Genomic DNA, 22,972 nt, shown 5'->3' on the forward strand with positions numbered 1-22,972 from the left:
CATGGTTTATCCCTGGAGAGTTTAACGTGGTGCTTGGGGACATGTCTCAGTGGGTGACAGTGGTAGCAGTGATGGTTGGACCAAACATCTTGGCCCACAGCAGCAAACCACGACACTCCCTCGCCACTCTCAAGATGGCCGCACGGCCCGCCCGCCACTCTCAAGCTGGCCGCCAAGACCCGCAGCGCGCATGCGCTCCAGCCCCGCTGCCTTTCCGTCTCCCTCTCTGAAAAAGCCACTCCCAAGATGGCGCCCGCCACTCCTGCGCATGCGCAGTGCCCCCCCCCCGCCGCTCCCAAGATGGCGCCGCGGCAGTGACGGGACGGAGCGGGGGGGAGCAGCGGCGGCGGCTTCCCGGTGGAGCGCGGCCTCGGCGCCCGGCGGCACGATGATCCCGAGCGAGGAGGTGTCGGCCCGCAGGAGGGAGATCGAGGGCAAGCTCAAGCAGGTGGGGCTGGGCCGGGGGCCTGCGACGGGTCCTGGCGGGGCCTGGGCGCGGGGCCGGGCCCGCAGCCCCCGCGCGTTGCCGTGGAGACGGGCCCGGGGCCCCCCCTCAGGGCCTGCTGTGAGGGGCTGGGGGTCTGCGGGGGTCGGGTCTGCGGGGGTCGGGGTGGCTGCACCGCGCCTGTGGTGGGCGGGGGTGTGCGGTGTAAGTTGGGGTGTGTCAGCGGTGTCTGCAAACTGTGCTGAGGCTCGTGGGCTCGGCGTGTTGGGGGGGAAAGGAGCAATCTGTAAAGAAACACTCTCATTATGTTGTGTTTCTCGCCTTGGGTTAAATGTCCTGATATCTGTTAGGAGGTGGTATGTTAAAAAGTGGCCTCAGCATCAGACCAAAGGTGGCTTGCTGCTGTGTTTAGCAGGGCTTGTGAAACCCTCCATGTGGTGTTGAGTGAGCTAAGTGCTCAGTGCTCTGCAATGAGAACTAGCTACTTTTTCATCCTGATGACAGGAAGAAGAAACTCTGTCCTTTATCAAAGAGAGTCTTGAGAAGAGTGACCAGCTCACGAAGAACATGGTAAGGAGGTCCTTGAGGTTCAGCCTTATGGCTGGATCCAGGGCTGCTCACCCTTAGGAAAATCAATTTTCTAGAGCCTCATTGTGCCTGTCTGAAGAATATACGGTAATAAGCCACTTGCTCGGCATCTCTGTTTTACACTTTGGTGGTTGGGCAAAAGGGAAGGCTGGTGAATGTTTAAAACCCAAGCCTCTTTCCTGGGAAGATGTGGGTGTAAATGCGCTGTTGGCTTTACAGTCTGTGCTTTCTCATGGGAAGAGATATTAACAAACCCCAACTAATTTGTGCAACAGCATCCCATCGTTGCTTCATAAAGGCAGGTCTCGTTTGGGGTTTATTTTGAAATTTTTTTGCTAAAGAGGTAGAATGTAATTATTGCACTCTAAGTGGTGCTAGTAAGCCCTCAACTGGCATACTGTGTCCAGTTTTGGGTTCAGTGACTTAAGAAAGGCATAGAAGCATCACTGGAGAAATCTGGAAAGCATAGCATAGGAGTGCATCTTGAAAGAACTGCATTTTGTCCTAGAAAAGATGATGTTAAGGCACCCTTTATGCACTTGCTAAGGCTTTTCACCATTCAGAAGTAATACTGCAGTCGCTTTTTAAAAAACAAATGTCCACAGTGCAAAAGAAGGTGCATGCTATAGTGTGTCTTTGCATTGTATGTCTCAGTTTTAGATCTTAGTGGTACAGAGCAAAGTGGCTGCCAGGCTTTACTTTTGTTGCTCTGTTTACCAAGGATGCCTCCAGGCTTTTCCTGTGGCTTTGTTTTGTGCTGTCAGATAAAATTTTCTCTTCCTTGGTACTGTTTTGGTGCACTGTTTGTGTGCTTTTCAAACATTTAATTCAAAGCTGGCCTATCTTTGATGGCAGATGATTTGTTTTGTAATTATTGATGGAAATTAGGCAGGCTGTTTAAATCTTCTATGTCCTAAGGAGCCCAGCATAGAAGCTGGAATCTGAAGGTCCCGGACTGCCCCAATCTAACTACTAACCTACTGCGTGGATCCTTGTGGAAGGATGTCCTCAGCTCTCTTTGTTTCTCTCTGTAGGTTTCTATCCTATCCTCCTTTGAAAGCCGTTTGATGAAACTGGAGAACTCGATCATCCCTGTCCATAAACAGACAGAGAATCTGCAGCGCTTGCAGGAGAACGTGGAGAAGACCTTGTCCTGCTTGGATCATGTCATCAGTTACTACCACGTGGCTAAAGACACGGAGAAGATCATAAAGGAAGGGTGAGTTCAGCAGCTGGATCTTGCTGGGGAGCTTCATCCTATTGATCTTTTGGTACAGAGGTAGGAGCCGACTCTGCACACTTATTTTAATGTTCCTAATATACTTCCCACGTTCTTCCCCCCCCACCAGTCATCCAGAAAGCTTCCTGACTTGAATATCAGCAATCCCCAGAGGGCAAAGTCTGCACAGACTGTACTGATGTCTCTTCCAGATTTTACACACGTTGCCATATGAAGCTCATGAGCATTGATGGCTTCTCTTCTTTCCTCTGTCCTTTTCCTAAAGTTTCTTTCTGCCCTGGCAGCAACTGCACAATTGTGGCAACGAGTGCAGTCGAAACAGAGTTCATGATCTTCTCTTACATAGAAAGTAAATGGGAATTTTCTGTATTACTTTCATCCTGAGTTTGGTCTGGTGCTTACTTGGTGTTTTCTTCCTTTGGTCTTTGGGGCACCGTTTTTTATTTTTGCTTTTATTTTTAGCCCCACCGGGAGGCTGGAGGAATACTTGAATTGCATGGACAAAATCCAGAAGGCAGTGGAATACTTCCAGGACAACAGTCCGGACAGCCCAGAGCTGAACCGTGTGGTAGGTCGCAGATCTGGAAGCTGGCAGGGGCGGGAGAGGGACGGACAGACAGACAGACAGACAGACATGTGCCGCTTGCCCTCCTGCTGCGAGAGGCTGGTGGGCTTGCTGCCTGGCGAAAAAGGTGTTTGGGAACAGCTAAAAAAAATGGTTGCTTTGGCTTCTTTTTAAGTCTGAGCCCAGCAGTGTTTCTGCTTGTGGTGCTCTCTTCATGCTTTGTGCCGTTCGGACTTGTGAAAGCCTATCTTACACGTGTGGTGGAGTTGATTGAACTTCCCCCTGAGTACCTCTTGTCCATCCTTCAATTGCTTGAGCAGAATGTGAGATCTGTTGCAATTCCACTTGTAAACTGAGCAACTCCCAGGCATTTTTGTATTTAATTCACCTTAAAAGTCTCTTAGTTACAGGCGTTGTTGGAGCTCGAAGCATGCGGTACTTGACAGTGGTTAGAAACACTACAGAAAGTGAGACCTCATGCAGACAGACGCGTGAGTGATTACAGAAACCCTGTGCTTCTTCTATCCCCCTCCTGTTTTGTGCCAGAAATCCCTTTTTGAGAGGGGGAAAGAGTCCTTGGAGTCGGAGTTCCGCAGCTTGATGACACGGCACACCAAGCCAGTCCCGCCCATCCTCATCCTGGACCTGATCAGCGGAGATGATGAAATGGAGACACAGGAGGAGATGTCGCTGGAGCACCTCCCGGAGAGCGTCCTGCACGATATCATCCGCATTTCTGGCTGGCTGGTGGAAAACGGCAGGAACCAAGGTGGGCAGCGCTGCGCGTTGTTCCCTTGAGGTTCTGTGTCAGGTCAGTGCTCTCCAGCTGACTGTCGCTCGTGGTTGAGAGCAGAAGCGGAGTGGTGAGGGTTGTTATTAGCACTGTGCAGGTAAGTTTGCAGATCACACACCTCCAGCCACGAAGCCTCTGCTCAGGTGAGGTCGGGACTGACAAAGCGAGAGTCACGCTGCCGCTGGTAGCTAGCAGCACAAGCAAAACGAGAAAAAGCTTTAGTGGCACCGTCTAGGGTAGGAGTTCAGTCTCCTTTCAATTCCCTTCTTAAGAGCCTGCTTTCTTATGCTGTTTGTAGTAGGGCTGAAATGTGCTCTGTCAGTTGAACAGTGATCTGCTTGTGGATCTGATGAGAGCAAAAGCTGCGTAAGTAAAGCACAAATCATCTTAAAGCATAGCCTGGCCTGCAGCAGAAATCCATGCCAGGAGCACGTTATTTAACGTGCACCTGCAATACCTTCTGTTGGAGCTGCAGTCACCTGGTGCCCAGGTGCTACAAGACACTGACTTAACTCCCCTGGGGGAACTGTTTATGAACAAAACCTTGTGTGTTAAATGTGACCAAAGAGGGATATAAAAGCAGCAGAGGATTTTTTTTTTCCCAGTCAATACACATCTCTTCTTTCCTGTTCTGCAGCACCAGAATCTACCTACACCTTTATACCCCTTTATTGACTTCCCATTGTTTCCAAAACTGGTGCGCTCTTGGTAGTAGTGTGTGGACTTGCTGTTGGGTGTGGTGGGAGGGCAGGAGTGAACACTGCAGGGGAAGGAAGCCAGGTTTGGAAGAAAACAGGAGATTTTTCCGGCTTTAGGGTACAAACAGGACAGGAGTTGACCCTGCAGTGTGGGAGGTGGTCTGTGTGCTGGAATCAAATGCGAGAGAGTCTTAAGGAAAGTTCTGAGGGACCTGGGCTGGAGTAGAGGCAGGTTCAGGGTGTGGCCTTGACATGAGGAAAGGAAGGGAAGGGGGTGGAAATGCAAGAAAGGTGAATAGGAGATGGGAGGGGAGAGCGGTGTACTGAACTGTGGGTTAATTAGCTCGTCCTCTGAGGGTTCTGTTTGGAAGAAAGGCCTGGAGGTGAAATGGTTGGGCCTGGTGTAGAAGATGTGACAGGACACTTTATGGCTTCTTGGTTTCGAAGTCAGCATCTCAGGGCTGTGGCAGAACAGGAAAAGTTGCCTGCGGGAATGGAAGATTCAGAGTGATTGCCTGGATTCTGTTTCAGGTTTCGCTGTCTTTTTGTCTGTTAGATTGTTTGGGTGCTTTGGTTTCTCTATTGTGAAATAGAGAAACACCTGTCTCCTCTGTACTAAATTTTTGCTCTTTCTATTGAGTCTGTTTGTATTTTGGTTTCTTTCTGGATTTAGCACTGCTGGATTTGATATTTTGGTAGGGAAAAACGCTTATCTGGGGTCTTACGTGAACACCGCTAAGTCGTCTTTGGGCCACTGTGTTTCAGGAGAGGTTTGTTTTTCCTTATAGTGTTTTCTGTTTATTTATAATCTCGTTTCTACCTCATCTCTTTAGATTTCATGACAGTGTACTTCCAAATCCGCTCTGTCCAGCTTGACCGCTCCATCAAGGGGCTGAAAGACCATTTTCGTAAGAACAGCTCCTCCACGGGGGTGCCGTATTCCCCTGCCATTCAGAACAAGAGGAAGGACACCCCCACCAAAAAGCCAGTCAAGAGACCAGGTGAGTCCGAGTCAGGGATCCCTGCACAGCGTTATCATCTCGTCGGGGTATCTGACACACTTCTGCAGGGCTTCTCGCCGCTGAGGTAGCCTCTGCGTGCTTACAGGGCAGGAGCAGGGTGGGATTTCAGAGAGAAGCACCTCTTCTTGGTGTTGAAGCCAGGGCAGAGGTTACAGACCTTGTTTCCATTTCTCAAATCATCAGATCTGTTCTCCGGGCAGCGTAAAGTGGGACGGGCAGGATGGGGTCTGTAAACAGAAAGAAAAGGCCATTACCTTAACAAAGGAGATCAGCAAAGAGAGACCTGAGAGGGGAGGAGATGAATATAGTTTGAGAACATTTGTCCTCACCCTTGGAACACGGATTATATCCAGTGTTACAGCAAAATGGAAAACTGAGACCTGCTAAAGCACATCACTCTAATCACTACTTACGTGTAAATAATTATTGGGCCAGGAAACTGAGAATCTCTCAGAAATTGAAAGGGGGTCTGGGAATTTGCCTGCAGATCGAAAGTTGTCCCCATCAGATTTCGGAAGAGCTGTTAAAGCTTTTGTCTCAGCCTGTCTCTGGGAGAGACGTGAATGTGGCTGGGGAGTTATTCCACCTCTCCTCATAATGGAGTTTTGCTGCATTTTCTGCAGCTGGGAGGCTGGTCACTCCCGTGTGCTGCTCCAGCTCGAGTGTGGAGCTGGCTTCCTGGCCTCTGAAATGTGCCACCTAGTGGGAAAACGGCCAGAAGGAGGGCCAGCAACAGCTGGCGTGTGCCTGACAGCAGAGCAGTGATGCTGTCCCTCTGTGTCTCCCAGCACCCTGTTGCCTCCTGTGTAATAGTGATGGAAGTCAGAAGTTTGGATTTCTGAGGGTTTTCCTGGCAAAAACTCTTTCCCACCCCAGTCTTTTTCCTGCGTTGTCCAAATCCTTTCGTGAGTTCAGGAAAATACTAACTTAAGAACTGCGGGTAGGGACTGGGAATTGATGGGATGGGGAAAGGGAGGAAAAGCAGTACCCATTTTAATTGTGTTGTGTTTATTTTTATAATCCTGATGTGAATGCAGTCCTCATCCCAGGTAACGTGCGTCTACGTGTGTGTGTGTGCTGGCCCTGGTGCTCGCTCTCTTCACTTCTGAACGGAGGGGCTTTGGTGGGCCTCTTCGTGCTACAGCAGAGGGTGTGCCTGGGATATTTGGAGAGGGCAGGCTGCCCGGGGAAGGCTGTGACAGCCAGCGATCGCCCCTCTGGGCTTTTAAAATCAATCTGTGCCCCTGCTGCTGTGCCCCGGAGCTGTTCCTGAGAGCTGAAGCGTGAGTTGCAGCTGGTGAACTCTCTGGTGAACGGCTCTTACGCTTCAGGTAGACAGTCAGAAATAGAGGAGATTTTTTTTTTTTTTCATAGGAAGATTAAAAAAATCACTAGGAATGTTTTTTTTTTTAATGAGTCTTGGATCTTGGATGCCCACAGAGAGAGAAAACAGCCCACATGTTTGAGAAGCATTTGTTCTCTACAAACCAGGCTCCTCCAAAATGGACGCGTTTGGGCATCCAAAATCGCTTGTCATGATGAATGTCTCGGCTGTAAATTTGCCAGGAGATTTTGGCATCTTTTGGCCAAATTTAATCAGTTTGTGAGACGGGCCAGGTATCGGGCAGCGAGCACAGTCTGAATGCTCTCACAGAGCTCACGGTGTATGAAGGAAAGGATTTCAAGTGATCTATTGGGGTATTGCAATCTCAAGGAAAAAATAATGGCTAATTTGTCTCCAATGTTCTGTGAACAAGGACACAGAACCAGACTGTAGCTCTTGAAGGACAGGGGTGGTTAAACCTTACACAGCAGCCATCACTTATGACTGCGAAATTGTACTGAAATGAAATTAAAGAGGAGGGAAAAATAATCTTCGAGCAGAGGTTCACCAGTTTTTCTGCAGTTCTGTCAGCTTTCAAGGACAGCTCCTGACGTGGAGCTCTAATACTCTCTCCACACTGGCACGGTGGCACTCTTCATAACAATATTCCTCTGGTGGCATTTGGCTCACCTGGTTTTAGCCTTTGTTCAGTTATGGACAAAGATTTTTTTTTTGTGCATTCGCTTCAGTAAGGGAATTCCCACAAAACTGTTTCAGACAAGCGGTTTTCTCGCCGTTTCAACAGGGGAGTTGGTTTCCTTATTCCTTCAGGAAGAATATCCCAGTGCACAGCCCAGCGCACACTTTAACCTCTTGCAGGGGATAAATAACAAACTAAATCTGATGTGCTATAACCTTTTTACAAAGCAAAATGGAAGGGAGGTTGCAGCTAAAGGGAAGATAAGCTAGTAGGGACAAGCTAACCAGGCAGAGACCCCCGCCCTCCCTCCCCCAGACACTGTGCTGGATTCTGGAGAACATATTCCACGTCCGTGCTTTGAGTCTTCATCTCTCCATCACTGCTGCAGTTGTTGGTGCACCCTGTTCTGTTTCCTCTTGTTCCAGCGTGCAATTAAAACTTTGACTGCTGGAGATGCTTCTAAAGCCAAATCGTCTCCTCTTGACTGCAACTTGCCAAGTCAAGTAGAAGCAGTCTGTGGCTTTTTTTTTTTTAAAGCACTTTGCTGTTTGAAATGTCAGCAGTCTGTCTCAGAGGACAAGCGTATTCAGGTTCCCAAATTGTCCCGTTACAAACATCTGCTCGTAAAATCCTGAAGGGATTGCTTCTCTGTGAGGCCTGTGGATGCAGCGCTGGGTTTCCTTGAGAGCAGGAGGTAGCTCAGAAGCTCTCTGAACTGCCAGAAACTTGGGAAGGACAGAGCGCAGGATACTTATAAGCAAAAGCCACAGAGTTTCAGCCAATTTTGTACAGACTCCTGTGGTTGGTGCTAAAGAAAAGAGGGTACACTGCTCTTCTGCTTGGCTAGGAAGCTGAGTAGTGGAAGAGAAAAACAGGAGAACAATGTGGAATTGGAAAACTGCCTCATGTATGCCCCCAAACCACTTTATTTAAACAGGCCCAGGAGCAAAAATCTCAGGTGTTGTGTGAATTTTAGTTTTTTGGGGGAGCTCTACAAGCTACAGGGGAGCTGTTTCCAGTTTATTTAATGCTTCCTAGCAGTTTAATTTTACCCAGCACTGAGGTGCTACCTGAAGACAGGCTGTGTGGAGCCTGTGGGGCAGAACGAAGAGCCTGTTCCCCTTTTCAGCTTCCCCTGTTGATCACTGCCGAGCTGGAACATGATGCTTTCATCAGCAGCTGAAACGCCGTCCCGGCCATCCCATTTGGTCTGCGAGCTGCCTAAGGAGGGAAAACAAGCACGGAACAAAAGCCTTTGGTTTTCACTAGAATTCATTAAAGCCTAATTACAGCACCAAGTGAGGGGGATACAGCAGCACTCAGGTGATGTCCACAAACACTTGAGGTGTGTGTGTGTTGGTGTAAACGCAGGCTTATGCAAATACAGGGCAGCAGAGGCAGAGGAAACCGTCAGGGGTGAGCTGTGGAGGTGTGTGCTGCACCCCTGTGAAGGGAGGGCCTCTGGGCAGCAGCAGCAGTTGCACTCTGCTTCATTTTTACACCAATTTACCCTTATTTTTTTTTTTTTTTCCGAAGGCAAGTGGGAAAGATCAAAACTGGTAGAAGAACAGCAGCTGGGTTGAGCTCCAGCACGTCAGCTGGGCCATGGTATCAGCAATAATAGTAAAAAAAACAGCTTAGTGCATATCTTCAGGGCTTTCTGCAGCCCTGCTCGCTCAGAGGAATTTAACGTTGTGCACAAACACTGAAGGTTTCTGAAAGCAGCTAAGAATAAAGTGGAAGTGTTGGGGATGGAAAGCATCAGGAAACCTGGAGGAAGTGATTCTGGGATCAAATGAGCAGGAAGAACATGGAAGAAGCTCGGAACGAATCCATCAGCACAAGGGCACGGGTCTTCCCGCCTGCCTAGTGTGGGTCTAGAGGGAAGGATTTTCCTGCCAGACGAATGTGGCTTACAAATGTTTTGTTTTTTTTTAATTTAGTAAGTGGTTAAGAGTGATCTGAACTGATGGCTGAAAAATGTGGCCCATGAAAGCTTAGAGTTGGAGCTGCACGTTCTCCATTCTCGTGTTAATAAACAGTAAGCCACACTGAGGCACGTTGGTGATTCAGGGGGGGAAGCTCTGTCACTTCCTTGTGCTCCCCAGACAGAGATGTGCTGTCTGCAAGACAGGAAGACTCCTTCAGCCTGCCCCGAACCTGGTCGCTGTGTAGGGTTAGGATTAGGGTCTGGGGAGGGAGAAAGTGCAGCGCCCCATTGTGAGCGGGGTTGCGGAGGGGCTGCCAGAGGTATGCCTTAAAGGTTTCACCGTAGGGCCCTTTTTGAGGTGACCCCAGGTGGGTGCTGGAGCTGGTTGGTGCCTGGGGTTGGGGTTGGGGTTTGGAGAGAGCTCAGAGCCCTGCTGTGAGGCTGTCCCCGTGCCCCAGGGCGCCGTCCTGCAGCGTGGTGCTTCCCCCGGGGTCAACCGTCCTCAGCTTCTGGCAGCCAGCGCTCGTTTCCTGGCCGTGCTGTGGCTGATGTTTACTGGTGGACGGAGGGATTTTCTGCACGTTTGAAGTATTTATTGCTTTAAAATGGAGGACTGACTCTTAGCGTTGGCAGCCGCGTTTTTATTTCTTGGATCTTTTTCTTCATTTACTCAGCCCAATTCTGTTTCGTCTGGGTTTTCTATGGAGAGTCCTTCTGCCTTCCTAAAACTCTCTGTTCCCTGTTGTGCAGGCAACGGCAAAGCTCTGCTGTGAGAGTATGTCCATGTGCTTGTGATAATTGCAGCTTGTTGCATGACCACTAACCTTTTAATGTGGAAACAGCGCTTAGTTTTCAGTTGTCCCGTTAATGCTTTTTTTTTGTGCTTCCTAGCTGTATATCCAGCATCGGCTTTTGTTTAGTCCTGTCTGTTTTTTGTGTGTGTTAAGTATAAATCTTTTAACCCCGTGTTGTTGTTTTTTTTCCATGGTTTTAATTGATTTGCAGTTCCTTAGAAGAAAAGTGTCTTGGGGATTAGGGTGACTTAATGCGAGTTAGACGTGGGTGGGCAGCGTCCATTATGCTGCGATTCCTGGGGTGGGGATTGCTGCTGCAACATTGCTCTCTGAAGTCCCGAGGTTGTCACCCTTTGATCGCTTCCTGCAATGCCAGAGATTGTTCAGTGCCTTGGCTGTGGGGATCTGTATTGAGCATGCTCAGGAAATACCCTGGAATGGCACCTTTTTTCGGCACCTGCAAGGGATGAGCTGCGATTGTGGCTCAGGGAAGCAGGCAATGCGTTGCTGGATGTAAATTGTCCGTACCCCAGCTCAGGGAAGGCTTTTGTGCTTGGATGCAGCGTACCAGCTTAAAGGAAAAACATCACGGGGAAGGAAGCTGGGATCAGATTTTTCCCAGCCAGCCATAGCAGCTCACCAAACTGAGCTGAGCGCTCCCTGGTTCTGTAGCCGTGGCCGGACTTCATGTCCTCCCCCTGAAGGAGGGAGACAACCTGAAAACAACCATGGCATCCGCACGCTCGGACACGAGTTTTGGGTTCTTGCCGGTCCTGTGCTGAGCATGCTCATTGGTGCCCAGCACCCTCCTGCTGGGCCCGGGTGACAGCTGCTGGTGAAGGGCTGGTGTTCTGGGTTTGTTTTCTTTCACTCATTTTCTAGGTCTTCTTGTCTCTTCTCTCTGGCTCTGGTGACAGGCACGATCCGTAAGGCTCAGAACCTTCTGAAACAGTACTCTCAGCATGGTCTAGATGGGAAAAAGGGGGCCTCTAACCTCATTCCTATGGAAGGTAATCACAGCTCCAGCTACTTCACCTTTGAGCTTCTCTGTGTATCAGCCTTGCTTTTCCAGGTGGGGCTTCCGTTAGCCGAGTGCTTGGTGGGCAGGGTCAGGTAAATATAGCTGTCCTTGGGCAGCCAGGGAGATGTTGGCGGCCCAAACTACTGATCTGAATTTAGCGTCTGAATTTCAAAGGCTCTGTAAACAAAATACAGGTGGAAAGGAATTTTACGTTAAAGCAGTCAGTCCACCATAGGCACGTGGCTAACGGAAGCTCTGCTCTGATGACATCTTCCTGTGGTGCTTCTGTTCTCTTTTCTTGTTTTGCCTGGTCTTTGAGACGTTCAGTTTCCTAGTGACCTTTCCAAACCTGATGCAGAAGTGTCAGGCCACAGCGAGCCCAGTGCATCACGCCTGCACATCTCTGTGAAGACCTGCCTAAAGGGTCTCCTTCCGTGTTCCAACCTCCTCTGCTCATAGAGGTCGTACCAGACAGGGGAAGGGACATCATTTGCTTCAAAGCATCTATAAGACCCTTTTCCCTTCTGCTACATATTCGTCTGAAGTAGATTTCTTCAGCACCTACATTGTAGTCTACTGAATCCCAGATAGTGACTAACATCACTTACTGGGGGGGGAAAAAAAGGTCAGTGATGAGCAGGAGATGGACTTTGAGCTTGGATTTGTAATAGTTGTGGGTACAAATTGGATCTGTGGTGCCTGCTGTCCCAGTCAGAGCTTATGGCAGAAGGTTCAAGTGACACCTGTGGCCCAGGAAATGATTTTACTCACTTCTCATCAGGTTTCAAAGGGTTGCTACTGCTACATAACCCCATAAAGGGATTTGGTTAGGTAGCATTCCCGGGACTGTGTAGGGAAAAAAAAAAGTCCATCAGATCAAATAAGCCAAGCTTGAAGCGGCTTCCAGCCAGTGTGAGCATCCATGCTGTAACCACCCTGGATAAATTGCGCCTTCTGTTTGTGCCGGCTGACATCTCACTAGGTCATGAGCATGATTTACGAGTTAAACATCTTTCCGATACCCTGAGCGACAAGCATGGGCCGGCTGCTGGTAAGTACCGTGTTGTCACTTCGTAACGAGCTGCCTAACATCCCTTCTTTGCAGCATGCTTCACACTCGTGGCGTAGCCAGTGGCTGTTCGTCTGCGTGGGTAGCCCTGGAGCATGGGCCTTCTCTGGCTGTGAAGCTCTGGCTCTTCTCAGTAGAGTTCACTCCTACTAATTGCACAACCCCAAGCCCTAAATACAAGGGACCCCAATTTTGTCTAACCGAATCTGGAGGCCGCCATGCTGAGGGGCCCTTCCCTGTAGGGAGCCACGGGCTTGTCGGTGCTGAAGTGAAGCAAACAGGGAAAGGCTTACATGTGGCATGCTGTTTGGTGGGCCGCTCTCCACCGCAGGCCGCGTGTAAAACCACGTCACGTTTGTGTGCCACGTGCTGACCACAGCTTCTAAAAGATCGCTCTGAGGGGGCCTGTCAGCGTAGGGAAGAATTGGGTCTTTCTCCATCAAAAGTTGCAGATGCTGCTGGGAGGAGGGTAGCAGCAGCAGCCGTAGCTTAGAGAAGGCCTCTCTGCATAATTTTGCTCTTTTCTAGTGGTTACTGCAGGGGTCTGAGCAATGCAGGGTGATGCGAGCCCATTTGTGTCTGTCCTGCTGACACATCCAGCTCGTGGCTGGCATCAGTTGGTGGGTGCCCTCGTATCTTCCTGGCACTTCCTATGCCTACCACGTAGGTTCCTCGCTATGTCTTTGAGACATTCATGTGCTAGAACTCAAAAACGCACATTTGTATGCAGCATTTTGTGGCAGATGCCTCACCTAACTGTGCTGCTAGTCCTGCTTTGTAGGATTTAGTAGTTCATCTGCCTGTTATTATCTTTGGTTACTGCCTGTAGGAAGAGGCTGCCTTCCAGCAGAGCCTCCATTTCCAAGAAATGTTGATGCAACGTGGCAGTTCTTCATCTGCATGATGGATGGAGATAAGGAATCCTAAAAATATGAGCAGAGATGTTGAATAATTCACCTCAGACCTTCCCTAGTTTAGTGCTCCGTGTTCGAGCCCTTGATTAAATTTAGTTTGTATCCCAGAAGAGCTTCAAACTTGCCTTCTGTCACGAGGCTGGGAAGAGCTGGTGTTGTGCTGATGTGTCCGTTTCCTGAGCTGCAGCTGACTTTGCGTGCCTCCCATGGGCAAACCAAGGGGGCAGGCGTGGTGAGAAGATAGCTCTTGGTCTCGAAGCAGGACGGGCACAAAGCCAGAGCCGCCTGTTCAAGAGGAACCGTGTGCTCTCTGCGTAATCCGAGGCCTTGCAGGGAGCAGAGCTGCTGGAAGCTCGGTGCGAATTTGGTTCTCTCTTAAAGACGTCTTGCCTTTACAGGGAGGGATGATGTGTTCGACATCGAGATTGACGCCTACATTCACTGTGTGAGTGCCTTTGTCAAACTGGCCCAGAGCGAATACCAGCTCCTGACAGAAATCGTCCCGGAGCACCACCAGAAGAAGACTTTTGATTCCCTCATCCAGGTCAGTTGAGCCTTTCCCCTTGGTTTCTCTTGTAAAGGACATAAAAATTCCTTTCCTTTTCTTTTTCACTATGAGGACGTGGATTACACCACGTGCTGTGGGTGCCCTAGAGCGCCACCACCGCTGGGGTTGTTCTCCAGGACCTGGGCAGGGAACCGGGGCAGATGGCCCTGGAGAACACGTGCTTTGTTCACTCGCCTTGTCGCACTGTGGGTACCAGCAATGACCCATCAGCTAAGTTGTCATCGTTAACGGGGATCCTGCGTTAAGCCCCTTGTGCTACGTGGGCAGAAGTCATGCTGCTTCCTTCTGACCGACTGGCTTTGTTGCAGGAGTCGCTGGATAACTTGATCATGGAGGGGGATAACATTGTCTCAGCAGCCCGGAAAGCCATCATCCGCCACGACTATTCGGCGGTGCTCACAATCTTCCCCATCCTCAAGCACCTCAAGCAGATGAAGCCAGAATTTGACCAGGTCTTGCAGGTGAGTTTGATGGGATTGGAGAGTGTCCTGCGGCTTGGGTTGCGGGGAGAACTTTTTGAAAGGGATGACGACAGTGACTTTGAACAAAGCAATGTCACCTCTGTCCCTCAGCATGGACTGGGAGCGACAGGTGCAGCTTGAGCTTAGTTTGGGCTGTGCTCCCTGTCATCTAGAAGATCATCTCCCCTGAGGAGGGCCTGCTTGGACTATGACGCAAGGTTTTTCAGGCTCCTTTCCATCTGCTTCCAGCTGGAGCTGGTGACTGATGCACCAACCTCTTAGATCAGGTAGCGCACAAGAGGAAATATGAGAGAACAAGTCCTGGTCGTTGTTAGGGTTGCAGCATCTTCTCCCTCCTGGCAGGCCAAAGAATGCAAGGTTTCACTCACTGTTGATAATGCTATAAATATTCTTCTGATACATGGAGAATTGAGAATGAGGTGCTGGGATGGGGGAGAAAGGAGGGTAGGTGCTGGACAAATGGTCAGATGCTGCTCGTTTTCTTTCTCTGATCTGTTATGGGACTATTCCAGGGAACTGCGGCAGGCACAAAGAACAAATTGCCAGGGTTGATCACTTCCATGGAAACTACAGGTGCAAAGGCATTGGAAGAGTTTGCTGACAACATTAAGGTAGGTTTACCATCACCGTTCTCTCCAGCAAGGCCAGCAGGTTTAGAAAAGGGGTTTTCTGAGCAGAACTCCCAGTTTAGCTTTCTGCTTTCCATGAGACCACCTACTTCTTGACTCCAAAGCAGGGCTGTGCCTGCTGGATAGCATTGGAGGGTCAGCTGCAAATACTGAACACCGGATGCTGGTCTCAAATACAGGAGGCCTCTGTAGATACTAAAGTCAATCTCAAGTCAATCTCAGAACTTAACTCCATGTAAAAAGAAAGGAAAATTGCTGGCTTGAAAAGCTGCGGAGGACTCGGGATAAACTGTCCCTCTGTAAGGTGGGCTCTGTGAATGCACTGCCCCATAGGTGAGACGCGCTTTTGATGGTCACCTGCTGAGCAAAGCCCCTGTGGTCCTGAGCTGCCAGTGCACAGAAGCTATGGTTTCTGAGCACCAGGAGATGGCACTGTGAGAGACGAGTCTGAGGATGCTGAGGCTGGATAAACAAGGCTATGGCTCACTTGCAGCAGCAGTTGATATTGTAGATGCCTTGAATTTTCTAACGTGCTCACCTCATGTCTCTTTCTTCCTCTCTTCCTCCTTAGAATGATCCAGACAAGGAATATAACATGCCAAAAGACGGGACAGTTCACGAACTCACCAGCAATGTACGTGAAGATGATGATTTGTATTGTCCTTTGTAAATAACAGCCTCAGAAGAGGTTTTAGAGCAGTAGGGAAATTTATTTTCTTAGATTAACCTGTCTTTGTATTGGAAGGGCGCTTAACTGGCTTCCCTGGAGAGATTAGCTGGTTTCCCTTACTAAGCTGTGGTGTGACTGTGTGGGTAAAACCCAGCGACTCAGAGGAGTGTAGCAGTCTGTTTCTTGAAGGCTTTTGAATATGGCAAGACATGTGGTCCTTCACGATCCTTAATAGTGGAGCATAAAAGCAACTGATGCGTCTCCTAACTTCCCTCTCTCTCTTGTTCTCTTCCAGGCCATCCTTTTCCTACAGCAGTTGTTGGATTTCCAGGAGACTGCAGGTGCCATGCTGGCATCTCAAGGTACATGCATGGAGCTTATTTGGGCATGCAGTTCCTTCCCAAAACCTTCCCCAAATTGTCTGGACATCTTCCCTAAAAAGATCAAACCTCAACGCGCACTGTTAGCTTGTTCTTCTCCTGTTCTTTCCCCTGTGGTTTGTTTTGTCCTCCGATCTGCCCTGACTATGTAGTTGGTTGTCTGGAGAGCTCCAAGGGATGCAGAGAGTTTCCCTGCTGGCCTTCCACATTTGATCCTATCAGGTATTCTTGGGATGGTGTTTGTTGCTGGTGCGCATTATGGTGTCAAGAGAGGATGCCTTAGCCACGTAGCTCCAAATCTGACACTGGACTGGTTCCCTGTGACTGTATTGGAGTGAGGATGGTTGGTCCGGCTGAGTTAGCTGTAGCTGGGCTGTGTAGTGGTGAATTGCCTTCTTCCTCTGTCAGATCCTCTAGTCAGAGTACAACAGCAGCAGCAAGGACACTCTCCTCAGCATCCAGACGTGGTCAAGCTGGGACTCCTGAGCTAGTTGTGTGCCACGTGCCAGAACAGCGGGAGAACACGGTTCTTTACAGAGCAGCAGCTCCCAGTTCTGTAGCGCCAATAGAGGCGCCTGCTTTGGGATGAGTTGCACCCAAAGGTGCCCCTCTGATAACACCTTCCAGCTGCTAGCTCGCATGTAGGTGTCTGGAGTTGGATTAGAAAAGTCCCATAGTGGTCCCAAGTGATGAGAAATGCATGCATTTTTTTCTGCAGTGCTCCCCTCGAGTGGTAGCAAAAGCAAAGCTTATCAGTTAAATGCCAATCCCTTGCTCTTGGTGCCCACAGAGCAGCTTTGTAGGGCCCTATACACCCATGCAGAGATGCTGAAGTGCAGAGTGAGAGTGAAATGGCTTTGCTTAGCGTCTTGGGAAGGTTACATGAGCCGTGCATTCATTTCAAGGACTGGTGAACTGCTGCTGAGGATGCGAGAGAAGGCTTTCTTTTGTCTTGAAAATAGTTTGAACTGACTTGGAGTGAGGTGTCTTGCTAAATGCAAATAACGGCAACACAAACAAGTCACTAGCAGGGGAAGGAGGTTACTCAGCCTTTCCTCCGTGATCTCCAGCTCCATTTGTGGCCTTGGAGGGACTCCTGCCTGCTCTCCTGTGTAGCTGTCTGTGGCTGCTTTGTGTTAATATCTGCTTTGTTCTCAAAGGGATGGCGGTCTCTAACCTGTGTTTTTGCACTTTGCATTTCTCTTTCTCTCTCCTCCCTCCCCTTTTCTCTCTGCTCTGCCTTAATCTTTTTAGTTCTTGGGGACACATACAATATTCCTTTAGATCCCAGAGGTAAGCAGCCTTACCCCCACATACCCGCTCATACTGCGTTGGGCTCTTGTGATGTATGTTAATTCTTTGTCCTCCAGGAGTGGTAAATAAATTAACATGTAACTGAAAAGAAAAAAAAAAGGGGGGGGGAGACACACAATTGAAAGGGGAAAAAGGGGAGGGTGAGTAACTCTTGCCAGTGGGCTGGAGAGAATAGCGAGGGCTTGTCACCTGCAGACAAAGAGGGATGCCACATGAGCTGAAACAGGCCAAAGGCACTCCGATGGCACCGAGTCTGCTTGGCACGGGCAGCAAATTGGCCCGGCTGGTATCGTGCTTCATCCCAAGCGCCCCCGGCTCCTCATTGTCCAACTCCCGGCAACAGGAGCCTCGAGGCCTTTTCCCATGGGGTGCTTCTGAACTCAGACCACCCGAGCTAGGCCTGGCTGCCAAACTCGCTGGCAGGGGGAGAAGAAGATGGCTACCCCGCGTGTCCCAGGGGTCACAAGCCCTGGAGGGCAGAAAGCCATCCCTCTGGTGCACAGAGGGACACATTGCAGCCCACAGCCACCGCTCGCATTCGGGCAGGCGGCGGTGCTGGTGCGGGCCCTTGTGCAGAGCCAAGCAGGCCCTGTCAGCAGCCACGGGGAAAGCTGAAACTTTCCAGAGCCCTTCTGCTTGTCTCTTTCACTGTCGTGTGCCTGCTGTTAACAGCTGCAGCTCATTTGCTCTCCGACTGCAAATTTCTAGTGCTTAAAACCCCTTTTTGGGTGGTGGGGAAAGGACGTGGGGAGGATACGCTTAACGATTTGATTTCTGATCAAGTGGATGTCCTCTGAGCACTAGGAAGGAAAGGAGAGGTTTCTGCCACGATGCTCAGCACCCGATGCAGCCGCAAGGATCACAGGGTGCAGAGCTCTTCCCCCGTCACCCTGGATAATCCACTGGCAGTCGGCACTGAAGCAGGGAGCTAATTTCACTGTCGACGGGAGCTCTGTACTAATTCCATAGCAACAGGGAAGGGGCTTGTTTGAACAGAGGCAGGCTGACCACACAAACCCTGCCCTTCCTCATGGCATGTTAACTGGCTTAAGACTCTTTTCCTTGCAGAGACCAGCTCTTCAGCTAGTAGTTACAGCTCGGAGTTTAGCAGGCGGCTGCTGAGCACCTACATCTGTGAGTACGCTGCGCGCCTTCCCGTTTCTGCCCCCTTGGCTGTTCTTCCCTTGGCTTGTTCTTGAGTGAAAAGCACGGGCTGTCTCTTACTCCATGCGATCTTTCTCTGTTTAATCTGGAGTCTGATGGAAGGGATGGAGAAAAAGGATCAGTCTGGGAGTTTCGGAGATACAATTAGACAGGACAAAGCGCAATGCAGCAGCTTGTTTTGTTGTTATCATCGATTGCCTTAAACTGTTCTCACGCTGGGCTTTGGGCCTTCGACCCTCTAGGGACTCCCAGCTGCCAGAGGGGCTCTGTAAAATCCCAGTTTTGTATTTAATAGTAAAATGTTGAGATGAGTTCATGGGACTGCCTTGCGGTGGTCTGTTATCATGGTGCTCAGGTCCATCAGGTCCCTTGAGATGAGCCTGTGCTGTGCTCGGGCAGAGTCTGATCCCTCGTGCTGGCCCTGGGACTTACTCTGAGCCTGTGCTGCCAGTTGCAACAAAGGCAATAGTTCACGGGGCACTTCTGGTTACTTGCCGAGGAAAGATCTGCATAAGGCTTGTAGGATCGCTGAGTGCACGTGATCGTACCCTTCTCTGTACAAGCGTTTGGGGCTGTGCTCTTCGCTTTGCTGTGGGTTCACGGTGACAGCACGTAGTCCTCGGTTTGGATTGCCAGTTACAAGAAGTTTTAGTGCAGAACTTTTTGTCCTCTGTTGTTCCCTCTTTAAGGCAAAGTATTGGGCAACTTGCAGCTTAACCTTCTTAGTAAATCCAAGGTTTATGAAGACCCGGCTTTGAGTGCCATTTTCCTGCACAACAACTACAACTACATTCTGAAGTCTCTGGAGAAGTAAGTGTGCATCTCTTTGAAGTCCACGCTGATGCTAAGCACAGTTTTCAAGCAGTCTCTGGTGTACTGAGTGTGTTTACTTGCAGGCCTGTCTCTTCTCTGCTATTTCTTCCATTCTTGAGACTGCCCTTTTGAAACCTTTGCCCTATTTATAGAACTGCATTACATGAGGGGGGGAGATAAAAGCATCAGAGATACCTTAGGTTTCAGAGAACCCTTTCATCTTGGGAGGACTGAGGATGTGGCTTTGGAAAGCAACTTGGAGTAGCTTCTGTCTCCCTGTTCAAGCATTCCATTTGTGCCCTTTTTATTGTAAAGGGCACAAAAGATCATGTTGATAGGGGCATGAAATGTTGCTATCTTGCTAGTAGTACCCCTGAGAGCACCTGGCTCACAGGCTTCCTTGTGTTTTCTTCTCCTTTCAGGTCTGAGCTGATCCAGTTGGTAGCCGTGACACAGAAGACAGCTGAGAGGTCTTACCGGGAGCTCATTGAACAGCAGATCCAGACCTACCAGCGCAGGTCAGGTGCCATCCTCTGCTCTTCCCTTACTTCTGTCAGAGTTTGAGAGCTTCTTGGGAGATTCATGGCCAGTGCTGGTGGACAGTGGGAGAGGTTAGCCTTAAACACAAACTAGTTTAAACCCAAAACCAAGTATTCTGGTTCCCAAGTGATTAATCTTGGAAAATGGTCACTGTGGAAAGTTTTGGGGTGTGTGTTGTTTAGGTTGGCCTTTGGGTAATGGGTGAGGGCGTACATGCTCTACTGAGACATAAATAACTCCTTTTTGCTCCTCTCCCATATCATTTCAAATGCAGCTGGTTGAAGGTGACAGATTACATCCTGGAGAGAAATCTGCCCGTCTTTCAACCAGGAGTGAAGGTGAGAGGGCAGGCAAGGATGATTTTAAGGTGATAGAAACTGCCAGAAACATCCTGTCCCTTGTGATAATCAAAGATTCCCAGAAATCACCTTTATAACTTGTGCCAGTATTGCTCTGTGGCGTGAATACTGTGGCTAGGACAAGATGGAGAACGACGCTGCCTTCTAATCTCCCTTGCCCCAGATTCACACAAGTCTTTTAATTTCAGCCTCCATTCTTCTCTTTTCACCTGAGCAAATGCTGCTATTTTGGATTTGCAAAACCTGGAGACCTTCCCTAAGAAAGGGCTCAAAGCATAAAGAAGTCTATTTTTATGCCTGTTCTGGCTGAAAATTACCCTCGTTAAATGTACTTCAGATGAAAGCCAATTGCTGTATGTAGTGTGTGCTGCTCACTGCAGCCTTCTCTCCTCCCTGCTTTGGGAGAAGGAATTCGAGCCAAGTAGGTAGGATATCGCTTAGGTTGGACGGGGAATTTGTGGGCAAACAGTGATGTTGGGATTTTATTTCTGGCAATGAAATAAAAACTTTTCTCTCCTTATTGCAGCTCAAGGATAAGGAGAGGCAGATGATTAAGGAGCGCTTTAAGGTAAGAAGATGATGGATGGTAGAAGAAGAACGTCCCCTAGTTGACTGAGAGAAACAGGGACAGGAAAAAGATCTGCCTAAGGAGAACGCCTGTCCAGTGGTGATCACTAGTGGGTGAAAATAGCACTGGTATAGAGATGTGTTTGCCATCAGAACACTCTCCAAATTTTATTTTGGACAGGGTTTTAATGATGGGCTGGAGGAGCTATGTAAGATCCAGAAGGCCTGGGCAATTCCAGACATGGAGCAACGGGACAAAATTCGCCGGGCGCAGAAAACCATTGTGAAAGAGACCTACGGTGCCTTCCTGAACAGGTGAGAACCTCTTGCATCATTGTCATCTCTTCCTTGGATTTACTGAGGTCTTTGGGACCTCAGCCGGAGCTTTGGCACTTTTCTACTGCCCTGTCGTAGCTTTTCCATCTCGCACACTAAAACAAGGATGTTTTAGCTGAGCTCTACTAGTTGTGAACATCTGCTTGTCACCCCGATTCCTTGTTCAGGGTGAGTGCAGATGTTCTAGCTAGCACAGGGCTCTGAGCCACCCTGGGTTTACCCACGTAAACCTCAGGAGACCCATTGTAACTAGCGAGGTCACTTGCTCCCTCCAAGACACCCCATCAGATTCAAGTGAGACCTGCTGGAGTGGAGCTCATTTATCCGGCAGAGGAAGGATACAGGTGGGAACAGCCTCTCTCAGTATGGAGAAGGGTCTTTTGCTGGGTCTTATTTGCTGGGTCTTTTGCTGCGTCTCAGTTGCTTGCCAGCTGCGGGTTGTCTTCCTTTGCAGATATGGCAACGTGCCCTTCACCAAGAACCCTGAGAAGTACATCAAGTACCAGGTCGACCAAGTGGGAGAGATGATCGAAAAGCTGTTTGACACATCAGCGTAAATCCGCAGCCCTCTTGTACTCTCCAGCTGCCAAGTACAAGTCAATGTTCTCTCAGCAACTTTTGTGACTCCCCTCCCTCCTCCCCTGCCCCGTTGTGGCGGGCAGGGCGTTATACTTGTATTTATCAGATTTATAAACCCATGGAAACACTACTTCCTGGCTGTCTTTGCCTCTTTCTGTGGATCCTGAGCAAAGACTCCAGATGTGCACTGCAGTTCTGTGTCTTGGGATCTTACACTTAGATATTTTCAGGCTTGTGCATAAGCGTTTATGCTTTGCACGGCTGACACACTGCGTGTGTGAACCCTTGTGGCAGCAGCATGCCTTGGGGCGATACTTAGAGGCTTTGCTGCAGGAGCTAGACTTGGCCATCTTCACACCAAGGCCTTTGAGAGCTTGGCGCACGTGTGTTGTGTTTCTGTGGTCTCAGTCCAGGCACCTCTTGCTCCCACCTTGCTCCTTGCTCTATTGTGGGGCCTTATCCATTGTCTGCCCGTGGTAACACTTGAAATGGAGGGTTTCCATAGAGCTGGGAGCGCTCACAATAGCTGCTGCTTTGCCATTTGGAGCAAATCCATTATTCACCTAGCCCGTATTTACAGCAGTGAGTGTGTGCTGGCACCTGATTAGCCCAGCGATGGGAGAGCCTTTGTGTCACCACCCAGAGCACTGCAAGCAGGGCACGGGGAGGTGGGGAAGGGGAGGGGACGAGGCAGACCTCGGCGTGAAGCAGAGTGAGAACAGATGTAGAAAGGTAGGGAGCTGTGTTTTAAACCCTCTGCTGCTGCCTCTCCACCAGCTCTGCCTTTTCTTTTCCTAGCAGAGGAGGCTCCTCCACCCAGGGAGCCTCAGAGCTGTGAGGCGGGCTGCTCCCTGGGAGAGTCGGGGCTGCACATCCTAGGAACGCTCTGCCCCAGGCGTTTATGGCCAAGAGCACATCTCACCCCGTGTCACGCAGGGGTTGAATGTTAGAGCCTGGGTGAGAACGCAGATCCTGCCGCGGCAGACCCAGCTGCTGCACAGAGCTGTTTTCCAGGTAACTCTTGGCCTTTCTGAACCCCTGACCTCCTCCTGAGCCTAGACCTGAGTGTGGCCTGAAGCACTCGGGTATTTTAGGGGTGTAGAAAACCTGGAAAAACAAAACAAAACAAACCACCACCTTTTACAGGCCAGTCCAGGCCAGATCTGGTCCACCCTGGGGTGTCGAATCTTGACCTCACCTCCCTGGCTGTGTTTCATGGGTCTGGCTGGCTGTTTGTGCTCTCAGTACCAACCTGAGAGCCCTCCCTGGCAGGGGCCTTTCCTCCTGCTTTCTGATCTCAAAAGCTTGAGGAAATCTGAGGCTTCGGTGCCAGTTGTTTATCCTCTGCCAGCTCCGAGAGCCTCTTGGAGGCTGGCAGGCCCTGGATGGAGTGTTTTGAAGCATAAGCATAAGCAACGCGCTGCTGGCTCGCGTTATGTGCGGTGTCGGGCGCGCTGGATACACACGC

At 49.8% G+C, this 22,972-nt stretch overlaps 1 protein-coding gene across 11 annotated transcripts; it reads left to right on the top strand.

The window, feature by feature from the left end:
* The first annotated feature begins 252 nt into the window (after positions 1-252).
* On the top strand, positions 253-21,634 carry EXOC7 (exocyst complex component 7). Of its 11 annotated transcripts, XM_040530039.1 has the most exons (22): positions 253-448; positions 950-1,015; positions 2,068-2,252; positions 2,736-2,841; positions 3,385-3,607; positions 5,163-5,330; positions 6,389-6,400; positions 11,017-11,109; positions 12,103-12,171; positions 13,502-13,647; positions 13,980-14,132; positions 14,666-14,764; positions 15,354-15,416; positions 15,748-15,814; positions 17,087-17,125; positions 18,215-18,280; positions 19,000-19,120; positions 19,546-19,641; positions 19,938-20,001; positions 20,549-20,590; positions 20,771-20,904; positions 21,380-21,634. In XM_040530039.1, exons 1-22 carry the CDS (start codon positions 269-271, stop codon positions 21,480-21,482), a joined length of 2,295 nt encoding a protein of 764 aa, XP_040385973.1. In that variant the 5' UTR covers positions 253-268; the 3' UTR covers positions 21,483-21,634. The 11 variants fall into 11 exon arrangements, with proteins under 11 accessions (XP_040385973.1, XP_040433746.1, XP_040385974.1 ...); XM_040577812.1 differs by lacking the exon at positions 17,087-17,125; XM_040530040.1 differs by lacking the exon at positions 6,389-6,400.
* Positions 21,635-22,972: the final 1,338 nt, after the last annotated feature.

Source organism: Cygnus olor, chromosome 18, assembly GCF_009769625.2.
Source record: "Cygnus olor isolate bCygOlo1 chromosome 18, bCygOlo1.pri.v2, whole genome shotgun sequence".
NCBI classification, from domain to species: domain Eukaryota; kingdom Metazoa; phylum Chordata; class Aves; order Anseriformes; family Anatidae; genus Cygnus; species Cygnus olor.

Excerpts from the sequence above, each read along its gene's own strand:
- EXOC7 (XM_040530039.1), top strand. The coding sequence starts at position 269 with ATGCGCAGTGCCCCCCCCCCGCCGCTCCCAAGATGGCGCCGCGGCAGT. Across the intron at positions 15,417-15,747 it reads TTCACGAACTCACCAGCAAT|GCCATCCTTTTCCTACAGCA; the intron begins GTACGTGAAGAT and ends GTTCTCTTCCAG. Across the intron at positions 17,126-18,214 it reads TATTCCTTTAGATCCCAGAG|AGACCAGCTCTTCAGCTAGT; the intron begins GTAAGCAGCCTT and ends TTTTCCTTGCAG.